At 39.8% G+C, this 13,452-nt stretch overlaps 1 protein-coding gene across 2 annotated transcripts in view; it reads right to left on the bottom strand.

The window, feature by feature from the left end:
• The window catches only part of Tnik (TRAF2 and NCK interacting kinase), a 429,300-nt gene that overhangs the window by 18,486 nt on the left and 397,362 nt on the right, over window positions 1-13,452 (bottom strand). For both annotated transcript variants that reach the window (XM_004652342.2, XM_004652341.2), the window contains 5 exons: window positions 9,755-9,919; window positions 7,187-7,298; window positions 6,210-6,380; window positions 5,097-5,240; window positions 2,974-3,108 (listed from right to left, as the gene is read on the bottom strand). In XM_004652342.2, the coding sequence (XP_004652399.1) occupies window positions 2,974-3,108; window positions 5,097-5,240; window positions 6,210-6,380; window positions 7,187-7,298; window positions 9,755-9,919 (727 nt within the window). The remainder of the gene's footprint in view (window positions 1-2,973; window positions 3,109-5,096; window positions 5,241-6,209; window positions 6,381-7,186; window positions 7,299-9,754; window positions 9,920-13,452) is intronic.

A 13,452-nucleotide genomic window follows, 5' to 3' on the forward strand; every position in this document is an offset into this window, starting at 1 on the left:
ATGGCCAAACATGACCATAATCTATTATCTATTCATGCCACTTTATTTTTCTTGAGGATACTCCCTAGATATTTGCATTGTCCTGCTCCCTGAGGACTCATGACTCTCTAGGTATATGGCAACCTTGTCCTTCCAAGGATCCTTCACCATCATTTAGGCATTTTCTTCATCTCTTTTCTGAATCACAAGGTTTTAGTTCTTTATTTTTGTGGAATATGACACTCCACATTATTCTGATGGTGCATGAAATGTAAATTTTTGGAAATACTACATGTCTTAAAATGTCTTCATTCTTCACTGAAAGCTGATGAATGGTTTCATAGTATGATACTTATTTTGTGCATTAATTTTTATGGGCTACAGTTTTGAAATATTAGGTCAAACACTATTGTAGGTGTTTCTGTAAGGATTTTTTTTTTAAACTGGGGCTGGAGAGATGCCTCAGTGGCTAAGAGCACTTCCTGTGGAAGCATTAAGGCTTGAGATACCACTGGCACATGATCCTCACAGTGTGGCCACATACATCTCCAACCCTAGTTCCATAGGGGAGCAGAGACAAGGGAAACACTGGAGCTCATTTTGAGGGGTGCAAGCTCTGGGGTCTATAGGAGATTCTGACTCAATAAGGATTGGTTCTGCTCTGAGCACATGAGGTACCACAAGAGCATATACATATGCATACACCAAATGCCAGAAGTGTGCACACCACACACACAAGTGAAAATAAAAAAAAAAAAGGCACTGATGAGAGTAACACTTGAATCAGTAGATTGGGTAAAGCGGAGTGCCTTCTTCAATGTGGCGGCCTTCATCTTTTCGACTGAAGACTGGAGTAGATACAGAGGCAGAGTCCTCCTGCCTGTTTGAGCAGTAGCTTTTCTGATCTATAAACTGGCTGAACCATCACTTTTCCCAAGGTACAGAGCCTATGAAGTCTGCCGGGTTTCAGACTGGAACTCTACTATCGGTTTTCCTGGTTCTCAGGTCTTTGAGCTTGAACTAGAATCACACCCTTGGTTGTCCTAGATCTCCAGGTTCCTAACTGCAAATCTTGGGACTTCTCAGTGTTTATCATTAAGTGGTCCAATTCAATATAATAAATCTCAATTGGTTTCTCTCTTTCTCCCCCCTTCTCAAAGAGTTGGTTCTAATCCTAATACTGTATTTCATGAATTTTAAAATATTATATTTTTTCCCTTGGAATTTTGAAGACCATGCTAGTTCTAATCTTCTATTGCCTCAAAGCTCCTAGACTCTGATTCTGGGTCTATTTTTGGTAATTCTTGCGAGTCTTTTTTTGTTACCATTCTGGGTACCCCAAATCATTTTAATCTCTGAAATCAAGGCTGTCAAGCCAGAAGATGTTCTTATAATCTTTCTTTAATATTTCTCTCCATTCTACTTATTTTCTATTTTTTTTCTAAAATTCATATTTTCAACCACTTGGATTGATACTTTCTTTCCTTATATTTTTCTTGCCTCCTGTTCATTATACTTTTTAGATTTTCTTATCTTTATCTTCCATTAACACTGATATTTTTTAACACTATTACTTATTAAAATTCTTGCTAATATACTTTAGCTTGCAAGATTATTTCTTATCTCTTATTGATTTCCCGCTTCATACTCTCCCTTTGAAAATAACCTTATTCTGTCACAGACACAATTTTTCTACTCTCTATAAAATGTCACTTCTTTTATTCTCTCCTTCTGAAATTTTCTCTTACTCCTACTTATCCCTGTATCTTCTAATGTCCTTACTTCCTGTTTAAGTTTCTTTCATGCAAGATTTCTCTAGGGTCTGATGCAGGTGGGCTGATCAACTGCCAGAAGCCACTTTAGAGAAACTGCATAGCAAGATTTTTTTTTTTTCCCCACAACTTCAATGTTAGCACTTTTCTTTCCTGACCAGTTAGTATTGCCATAGACAAATCTTCCAATCTTTCAAATTCTTCCTTTAAAATACAAGCATGGTTGCCAACATTTTGGGACCTGAACAGACCAAAAAAGAAATAAAAAAAGGTGTGTGTATGTCTTCACATTGGTTGTGCAAACCCTTCTTTTGTGTGAACTGTTGGGGTTGGGGATACTGGGGTGGGAATTATACCCTGGAGGATTTGCAGCTCTTCCACTTTCTGATGGCCCTATTTTCAGACCAGTGTTACATCTCTACCTTTGACTTTCTACCTTTGACTTTCTTAAGGCCTATTTGGGTCTTTCTGGGTTCTGTGGAATGAATGAGCTATTTTGGTAATTTTTCTCACTACAGATGTAGATTTCAGCATTTCCTGGTCTCCTCTGTTTGTCCCAGGTCACCAAGCTACCCTTGTTCAATGTTATTGACATCTCTTATTTTCTGGTTTCTCTTACCTAATCCTTTTGACCTTGTAGGTTTATGGTATTTTTAAAAAATATTTTTTCATTTATTTATTTGACAGCGACAGATACAGAGAGAGAAAAAGAGAGAGAGAGAGAGAGAGAGAGAGAGAGAGAGAGAGAGAGAGAGAGAGGGAGGGAGAGGGAGAGGGAGAGAATGGGTGCACCAGGGCCCCCAGCCACTGTAAACAAACTCCAGACGTGTGTGCCCCCTTGTGCATCTGGCTAACGTGGGTCCTGGGGAATTGAGCCTTGAACTGCGGTCCTTGGGCTTCACAGGCAAGTGCTTAACCACTAAGCCATCTCTCAAGCCCTGTTTATGGCATTTTTTTTATTGCTATTTTAATGAGTCTTTAAAAGAAGTACCTATGAAAATTCAGACTAGAGTCTAGCACTTTATTACAAACACTCTCCTTGGATTTCATCAATTTAACTTTTAAAGGAAATATTTCAAGTACATTTTAGACTCCAGCAATATCTTAAACTGGTGACATAAACATGATTGATTATCAGACAAAAAAATAGTGAATAAACTTAACCAAACAATTCTGATTGAGTAGATCTGCCAAATTTGCAATCCTATGTCTTGAGACTTACCAACTTTGTAATGTATACAGCCCTCCAAGTCTCCAACTGTAATCCAGCCTTGCTTCTTTTCCACTTCTGGGTCATTGTGCAGTATTCTGTTTCTTAACCATGAAAGATAGTAAACTCGTAGTTTATTCTTCTTTCCTGTTGAAATAATAGAGCTTTAATTTCAAGTTCCTGTGATCGCCTTTTCTCTCTTCTTCCTTATATCAATTTTGTTTCATGCTCTTACTGACATCTGTGGGTATGTGAGGACATAATAATGAGCCCCTCTAGAACTTCACTACCCAAGTGTTACCTCTGCCAGGACTTGTGGTTAAGACAGATTCTAGTGGTTTCTTTATTTTTATTTTTTTGAGGTAGGGTCTCACTCTAGCCCAGGCTGACCTAGAATTCACTCTGTAGTCTCAAGGTGGCCATGAACTCTCAGTGATCTTCCTACCTCTGCCTTCTGAGTGCTGACATTAAAGGCCTGCACCACCATGCCAGGCTTCTAGTGTTTTCTTTTTTATTTGAGCAAGATACTCTTCTCTTTCCCATGTTTGCTGAATTAGTTAAGACCTAACTGTGCAACAGAATCCAGAACATTCTAGATCTAATCTCATGAAGGACTGTTGGCAGGTGGGCATTTTTTCCTAGCAGGGATCCCAGGAAAGTTCAAGAATCTTATAATCCTACCTTCATTTTCTCTTTTACCCAACTGTGTGTGCTTTATCACAAGAGGAAACAGTTACACCCCAAAGAATGAGGACATGGCACTAACACATAATAAAGCCTGAACTTGAACTTTTTGGTAGCATTTCCACTTTGGAGATGCGGCTTACAGATGTAGTTTCATTTTGATTTTTGTTGTATAGTAATCAAGAAAGCAATTAGCCTGGACAAAGGAGTAGACATAGTTGAACTCCAGTCATAAAACAAGAAGAATGTACTTGGGTAGCCTATATCTGGGGATGATGAAACTCTAAGCTTTCAGGAAAGGTAAAGAGAGAATTTCAGTGTTAAAAGAAGGCATTTTCCCAAAACACAAGTACAGCTGGAGACTTAAACATTTTTCAGGGTTCAACCTAGAAGCTCTAGGTTGTCTTCTGTGCAAGAAAGGCTGGGAATGGAGCCACACCTTCAAATCAGATTGCATGATGGGAACTCCTGCTAGCCTTGAACATGGTTAATACTGGGCCTAGCTGTATCCCCAGAAATCCTGACCCTGGTCTGAGGTATGCTTGGATTTTCCCTTCTCTCCAGGTGGTTCTAACACATAGTAGTACTCTTGATTTCACAACTGATGGAGTGGGGAGGGAAAAAGGTCATTTTTATAACTCCTTCAAACATTATCAGGAAGGAAACAGAGCAAAAAATATCTTTCTTTTCAATAATCTTAGAATCAGGTTGCATTTTTCACCCATCAGTAGTGAGACTTACTCTCTACCTAATAAGGGTATGTCTCCATCTTTTTCATATGTGTATGTGTGTTCACATGGTGAGAGTGTGAGGGGGTGGATGCCTATTCATGTTGGTGCATATGGAGGTTGATACCACCTATCTTCCTCAGTCACTGTCCATCTTATTTTTTGAGAAAGGGTCTTTTGCTGAGCCTAGTGGTCACTGATTTGGTTAGATGAGCTACCCAGCAGGCCTAGGGGGTCTTCCTGTCTCTGCCTCCCCAGCACTGGGATTACAGGTGTTCACTGCCATACCCAGCTTTTACATGGGTGTTGGGGACCCAAACTCCCATCTTCATACTTGAATGGCAAACACTTTACCCATTGAGCCATCTTCCCAGCCCTCCATTTTTAAAAAAGTTCTTATTTGGGAGTCAGAATGTTCTAAATGGAACCAGTATTCCACACTATATAATTTTCAGAGATCTAGCTGCCTAATGGTCCTGGCCAATATACAGTGTTTGTGATCTCTGCCTCATTCAGATTTAATGCTGAGGTATGTGCTCTTATGGAAGTCAGAGTCTCAGCAGTGCAAATTATGGGGATCTTCTTCTGGCTACCCTGTTGTACCTTACAATGCCACTTGTTGGCTGGGTGAAGCAGGGCACAGCTAACTGTTTCTTCCGACTTCAGGGATCACCTTTCTCATGCATGCCTACCTATAGATGCTGGTCAGCCCAGCAAACATACCTGATATTGTCACAAGAACATTTAATCCTTCTAGCACGTCCATCTGCTGGAATCGCCTCCGGTTGATGAGGTTATAGACTTTACCTTGCCCACTTCTGTCCAAAAGCATCAGTCCATTTTCAGTTCCCACCAGAAGGTTTACACCTGTACATTTAAGAAATACCCAAGGTGAAGGTGTGAATTTTTGTAGGCTTTAACTATTTGTACCTGGGTCTCTGTGAAACCCAAGAAACTATGTCACGTAAACATTAAAGTGTGGGTAAGTAGCTACTATGGTAGGCATCGGAAATTATTACACCTAATAAATGTGTGGGGAACCTGGGGGAAAGAGGCAAGTGGGATTTACAGGGAAAGACAAAGAAGAGGTGGTTACAGAAGGGGCATAAAGACAATTGTGCTCATTTCACAGTTCTGCCTAAGGCTCCTCTTTACAATCACTGTTTGTACTAAGCAGCAGATGGTTAGGTGTACATTCCTACAACTTCATTTAACTGTCAATCTATTACCCAAGGGGCAGTGATTGAATTGATGTATCTGTTGCTGGTTTTTAGTCCATCACTGTAGATGCTATCCTCAGTATCGGTGTCAATAGTTTTGAATCAGATGCCTCCCATAAACTCAAGTATGTGCTTTGAATGCTTGGTCCCCAGCTGGTGGCAATTTGGAAGGCGGAGCCTTGCTGGAGGAGGTGTGTTAGTGGGCACAGGTATAGGGTGTTATATCCAGCTCCCCCTTGCCAGAGCTCGGCTCACTTTCTTTCTGCTTTCTTCCAGCAGTTGTGGCAAGAAGTCATGCTCATCCTCTGCTCTACCATCTTTTACTGTTATCATGAACTGTGTCCTAGAGATTTTTAGCCCAAATAAACCCTTTTCTCCCATTAGCTGCTTTTGGCTATGTATTTTGTCACAGCAACACAAAGGTAACTAAAACAATTATGTTATTAGTTCTGCCTATAGATAAAACTACTTTTGGTCTGTCTTGAAGTTAAGACAGTCCCAAACCAGCTCAACAACTATGACTCTCCTAGTGTTTCCTCATGGTAAGACCCACAGTTTTTTTTTTTTTTAACATTTGAGGATAAAATAATTGATGAATAAAAACATATGCACATACCCCACAGAGCTGCACAAAGTATTTCTGAATTGAATCGTTTCTTGTACTTTCTGATTTCTGGTGTATCACTATGAGGACGGATGTTCGTTGGGTTTACATTTACCACTGAAATCTTCCTTGCTTCATTTAGTTTGGCCTGTTCTTGCCTAAGAAGTTCACTAGTAAACAGAGCTTTGAGAGAAAAAAAAATCAGAAAAGTCTATGGCATCTTAAAAGATAACCACTGGAAATTTGGAGACGGGGTGTCAAAACACTGTGATTTTTCTTTGCTTAGTGTCTTATAGTAAAGGCATAGAAATTATGGAACTATATTTATACATTTTTAGTATGATTAAGAATGTCATTCCTGGAAGCAGTATTATATTCATTAGCAAAATAGGCTTATAGACACTACTTGGATGATTTATAAAATTAACATTAATCTCACAACGCCGCATATTCCATCACTACCTCTTGTGAAAACATGCAGAAACAGTTGCTTTTTAAGATCCAAATTATATTGTCAGGTTGGTTTAAGCTGACTTTAATGATTAGTGAGTTGCATCAGGCCAGAAAGCAAGACTACCTCTATGTCAGTCAGATTTATGATGCAAACACACATCTAGAACTCAACACAACTCAACATGCACTTATAACTGCCCAGTGTTATATTACTACATGCATAACATTGTACCCAGAAACTGTTTTTGGGAAATATGTGGTAAGTTTGGAGATCCTTGAGGAACAGCTTTTCCTAAAGTCCCTGGATACTTCTGGGTTTCTTCCAGAAGCAAAACAGAAAAAAAATGGGAGATGGAAGAGAAAGAAATTTATTTTAGGAAACTCACCTAAAGAAAAATAATGCTAAAATCTTCATTGTAAGACATGGCAATGAGCATGAAATGCTTTAACTGCTGATTTAATAATGAATTTCTTTATCAGGCCAAACTGAAAAGGCAACCAAGTTGTTTCTAAAACCCTAGGGCAGAACTGCTTACCGGCAGCTGTTGACTCTTCATCCTCTTCATCTTCATCAGTGGGAGATGTCTGATACACTCTGGGATCCACAAAGGGAGTGAAGGAGGCTTTGGTGCTGCTCCCCATGCCATACTATTGGTAAGCAAGAGCAAGAGCAGCAGGTAAGTCAATTCTGCAGGGGCAAACACTGCTAACAGTACTCTGCTCAGATTTCACCAAGTTCACAGGTTCATCAGTTCTCGCAGCTGCTCATGTTCCAGTCCCCAAAGTGTAGGCCTCCCTCAAGGGTCCTCTGGGACCCAATTACTCACCAGGCATTGCACACTGGGCTCCATCAAAGATCAGACTAACATGTTTTTCAGCAAGAAAATTGCATTTGGATGACACATGGCACCTTAATATCTATAAGGTCACCATGGTGACAGAACTTGTCTCTACTTTTATGTCAAATCAATCACATATTGATTAAATAGTCTTTTAAAATAATTATTTGATTACAAGCAGAGAGATGCAGAGGGAAGAGAGACAGACTTCTGTGGCACATGCCACTTTATGTATCTGGCTTTATGTGGGTACTGGGGAATCGAACCCAGGTTGTTAGGTTTTGCAAGTAAGTGCCTTAACTGCTGAGCTGAAGTTTCTCCAGCCCCCATGATGGTTTCTTTAAGAGGATGATTATACTCTATGCTTTATTTGGGGACTTTATGAAGATATGGAGGTTGAGTGCAATGCACTTTGAGAGCTTACTTTAAAAATAAACCTCACAAGCTTGTTAGCACAATGAAATCATAAACTCAAAACTATACTAGTGAATAATAAGCCTAGTATCAGGACACTGCACAATTAGTCCATATTTGAATTAGATCAAAAGAACTTCTATGACCTTCTGCTTCTTTTGTCTGTTATCTTCATTTTTTTTCTACTATAGTCATCCTTTCACATCACAAACACACCTGTATTCAACATCATAAGTGCCTTTCTGGGGTACACCTGCCTTTAGATTTTCAGTTTTTAAAAAATATTAATATATTTCTTTCTAAGGAGGGAAAGAGAGAGAGAGAGAGAGAGAGAGAGAGAGGAGGGAAATTGCAAATGTGTGCACCAGGGCTTCTTGCCACTGCAAACGAACTCCAGATGCATGCACCACTCTGTGCATCTGGCTTTATGTGCATACTTGGAAATCAAACCTGGGCTGTCAGGCTTTGCAAGCATGTACCTTAACTGCTTAGCTATCTTTCCAGCCCATTTTTTGTTTTATCTTCCAGTTTTTTACTAAAAATAAACCAACATGCCAATGCCCCAATTATAAACCCACAAGACACAACTTGATTTACTTCAAGATTTCCTCTTCATTTTTTGAAATAAAAATCTTTAAATCCTCCTCAAGGTAGGATCCCTATTCCCAAATACAGAACATTTAGGTCCACTTTCTTGCTTTTTCCATGTCCATAGAGGAGGTGGGGCAGGTGCTAAAACTCCTTCTTAGAGCTGGAGAGTGAACAGAATATGAAACAGGGTTCTGTCCTGTGGGATCCTCCTTGGTATTGAGAGAACAGTTTAGGTGGAAAATGCCTGCACCATGCAAAGTTCCAAAAGGATGCTGAATTTTCCAATCAGTCTCCCAGTTCTTTCCCATAGGACATGTCAAACAACATGTATGCAACGTAAAAAATGATAGTGCATAGGCTTCATAACAATATTCAAGCCGGGCGTGGTGGTGCATGCCTTTAATCCCAGCCCTCGGGAGGAAGAGGTAGGAGGATCACTGTGAGTTCGAGGCCACCCTGAGACTACATAGTAAATTCCAGGTCAGCCTGGGCTAGAGTGAGACCCTACCTCAAAAAACAAAACAAAACAACAACAACAAAAAAACCAAAACAAACAAAACAAAACAAAACAAAACAAGACAAAACAATATTCAGGGTTTTATGTGAGGTTCACTGGGCTATGATGAAATATGACCATGCCTGTTAGCTCATCCAATAATGCCTAAAAGAACTGCCTGATTGTGTTCATTTGGGCTCTTTTCTGGGACTGTTTCTAGGTAGAAATTGTACTATTTCATTTTTTCCTTCCTGTGCAATTTGGAGTCAGAACCACTCATTTGTCTATTTACAAGACAGTGAGAGCCTATCTATTTTCATAAATAATTCACTTCAATATTATCTTACTTAAGTCAAATTTAATTTGACTAAATTAGTGGAACTATGAACCTCAGCCATTGGCTGTGGAATCTCAATAGTTTGAAGTTTCTCTCACTGGCCTATGATAGAAGAGGTCCAATTACTGGACTAAACTCTGTCACAAGCTAGCTGTGTGTCTTGGCCAAGTCATTTAACTCTCTGAACTTTAGTACTCTCATCTGTAAAAACAGGCATTAATCTACATGATATCTGAAAACTGTTCATTGTTTTGTCTATGGTTTATCTATTTCAGTATTTGCATAAGGAGCTATATGTGTAATAAAACAAACAAACAAACAAATATACGCATTCAGAGAGTTTCTCAAAGTCTCATTCTTGAAGAAAGTAGGAGTTAGAAATCCACAAATAAGGACAGAATTTTTGTGGCTATTGCCCAACACCTACTTCAGTTCCAGAGTCCATCTCTTGGGAATGAGTAGATACATGCCCCAGGCCCTCGATTGGGGTCCCAGCTGGTGAATGGCTCTGCTGCACAAGGTCTGGAAGGTTGATGTGGCCAGCGAAGCCATTACTGTCACTGTGGCCAGATCGCTTCTTCTCTCCAGTGGTCTATGGGCCACAACACACAAGGGTCATAATGAGGGATAAAACATCACAGAGTAATGTCACTCCTCACACTTCCTATATACAAGGTCCTCCAAATTGAACTACTGGAGAGTGGAAAGGTAATACTCATACTTTATCTAAGAAACAAGAAGATATTAAGCTTTGCTATCATTTAGTAAATAGTTTGACTTTAAGGCCTTATTCTCCAGATAAGGGGCAGTGAGAAGTTACATTTGCTGCCAGGGTCCTCTGTGGGACATCACAGGTGTAGTGCTAAGTCAGGACTGCATTATCTGTACATGTATGCATTTGCTACTCTCCTCAGCTTCTGGAAACTTCCATTCCACTCTCAACTTTGAGATCAACTGTTTTAGGTCAGATTGCTAGGTTACAATGAACTAATTCCTCAAAACAGATATATGGCTGAAAATATTGCTGAAAATAAGCAGTGAGATGAAAATAATACTCATAATTCCATGTGAACACGATTCCAAGAGAGTGCAGACATGATGTTTACCCAACTCACAGGGCTTTTTGTCATTCACAAGGCAAAATCAATGATTAACTAATCAGATCTGTCAGGAACTCCAAAAACATTAAAATGAGCCAGAAGATTATTTTAAAATGTGGATTTACATCTATTGTTGTTAACGTTCAGTCTTTCAACCAGTAACTGTGGTGCTTTGTATTGAAGAAATAGAGTCATCATGGCTAGCAAAGCATTTGAAATATTGTTTATAAACATAGCATCCCTTTTGTATTGGTTCCTTTACTCATTTCTGAAAAGAAGCAGTTTAAATGAGGAAAAGGTTCATTCTGTATTACAGTACAAGGTGATACCGTCTATTGTGGTAGGGAATAAATACATAGTGGCAGAAGCAAAAATCTGGCTGGTCCCATCACATCCACAGCCAGGAAGCAGAGAGACTCATGGGAAGTGCAAATGCTAGAAAAGCAGGAGACAGCTTCATGGGAAGTTTTGAGGTTTTATAGCTGGGCTATAAGACCTTAAAACCTACTCCCAGTGACCCACTTCCACCAGCAAGACACCACCTCCTGAAGGTTCTACAACCTTTCCAAACAGCTCTATTAGTTGGGAACCAAGGTTTCAAACACATGGGACTGAGAGGAATTTCACATCCAAACCACAGCACCTTTTTAAAATTTTTAGAGATACTTTATAATACATGTATAAATGCTGTGGGACAACACTATGCATGTTCTACATGTAGGCTATGAAATTTTTACCGATAGGGTAGCACAACCTGACAAGTTTGCAACCAGTGCTCTAGAGAGCCACTCCCTCTAAAAAATCACAGGGAAGAAGGAAGATTTAAAGTTAACTTTGGTCCCTCAAAACTACTCTATTTGCTTGTCTGGCACTTTTTCCCTGCTAAGTGTAACTTAATAGCCATTGGTCAATGTTTGTCCATGTCTCCCATTCCCTACTTTAATCAGCTTCTGATAATTTCCATTCCACTCTCAACTTCTTTGAGGTGAACTGTTTTAGTTTCCAAATATGAGTGATACCACATGGGTCTTTGTCTTTTTTTGTCCAATTTATTTTACTTGGTGTAGTTTTCTATAATTCTACCCATTTTCATAAATGGCAGGGCTTCATCCATGTAACAAATGATATTATATTCTGTATTTTGACCACATTTACTTGATCTACTTATAAGCTGATAGACACTTAGGAGAGTTTCATGTTTTGGCTTCAGTGAGTAGTGCTCAACATGGAGTGTTGATGGCTCTTTGATATAATGATCTCATTTCCTTTGAACATATACTCAGTAGTGGAATGCTGGATCACATGGTGGTGCTATTTTTAATTTTATGAGAAATAGACATACTATTTTCTATAATGACTGCATTATGTGACTCTCCCACCAACAATATACAAGGGATCCCATTTCTCCACATCCTTGCCAATGCTTGTTATTTTTAGTCTTTTTCGTACTAGCCATTCTAACTTGGGGGATGTGATATTTACTGAGATTTAAACTTTTAAAAATCATTTTACTTATTTATTTATCTATTAGATATAGAAGGACAGAGGAACAGAGGGCATTAGGTAGAGAGAATGAGCATGCTAGGGGCTCTAGCCACTGCAAACGAACTCTAGACACATGTGCCACGATGTGCATCTGGCTAACGTGGGACATGGAGAATTGAACCTGGGTCTTTAGGCTACGCAGATAAGTGCCTTAACTGCTAAGCCATCACTCCAGCCCCTTTACTTTAATTTTTTTAAATTATTTATTTATTTGAGAGTGACAGACACAGAGAGAAAGACAGGTAGAGGGAAAGAGAGAGAATGGGCGCGCCAGGGCTTCCAGCCTCTGCAAACGAACTCCAGACGCGTGCGCCCCCTTGTGCATCTGGCTAACGTGGGACCTGGGGAACCGAGCCTCGAACCGGGGTCCTTAGGCTTCACAGGCAAGTGCTTAACCGCTAAGCCATCTCTCCAGCCCTACTTTAATTTTGATATATATTTCCTTGATCACTAATGATGTTGGGTATTTTGTCACATAACTGGTAGTCATTTTCATGTTTTCTTTGGAGAAATCTGTTTTGCCCATTTAAAAAAAAACATCGTTATCATTTTCTCTTTTCTGTTAAGATTTTTGAGGCCTTATATATTCTGAATATTAGTTCCTGGGACATATTTTCCCTGTTCTGTAGGTTATCTCTTCTTTGTTGATTATTACCTTTGTTGTTGTAGTCCTGAAATATTGAGTTAGCAAGTAATTAGGTCACTGAGGATTCTTAGAGCAGATCCAAGTAATGATTTCCTTCCCCTTTCTGCTTTCTTACCCTCTTTCTTTCCTTCTCCACCATCTCCTCATTCAACAGTTTTGAATGCCTGAGTGTGAAGTATTCTGCTAAACACGAAACGGCTGGAAACCAGACAGGCCAACACACCCCTTACCCTTTAAGCTGGTGTGGGTGAAAATTCATGGTGTTTCCCTTCTTCAGCCATCTCAGCGGCCTGAGGTAGTGGTTAATCTCCATTGCTAACCTGACTGAAAATGCAACCATCTAGTAGACGCACATCTGAGCAGGAGAGGGCATTTCCAGAGAATTTTGGCTAAGGGAGGATGCACTCTAAATGTGGCCGAGTGCCAAGGAAACAGAAGGCAGAAAGGAGCAGGAAAGACTGAAGTCCTCAGCATTCTTTTTTGCTTCCTGTGGATGCAGTGTGACCAGCCACCTCATGTTCCCAGCACCCTGCCTTCCCCGCTGCCACCCTCAAATTGTGAACCAAAATAAACCCTCCTTTCCTTAAGTTGCTTTCCCGAGCTATTTGGTCATAGTAAAAAGAAAAATAATGAATGTACCCGACTTCTTCCTTCTAGAGCCCGTTTTGACTTTACAGTAGCATATCTGTGCCTTCCTCCACCTAGAAGTAAAAGTAGGCACCTCTGTGGTGTAAGAAATAAAACACTTCCACGATCCTAAAGGAGGGGTGAGTCATTGACGAGGAACCATGAGAAATGGCCAGAAAGCTAAGTGCTATTTGTTTCTTGGCAACA

The sequence above is a fragment of the Jaculus jaculus genome, chromosome 11 (genome assembly GCF_020740685.1).
Source record: "Jaculus jaculus isolate mJacJac1 chromosome 11, mJacJac1.mat.Y.cur, whole genome shotgun sequence".
In the NCBI taxonomy this organism is placed as follows: Eukaryota; Metazoa; Chordata; class Mammalia; order Rodentia; family Dipodidae; genus Jaculus; species Jaculus jaculus.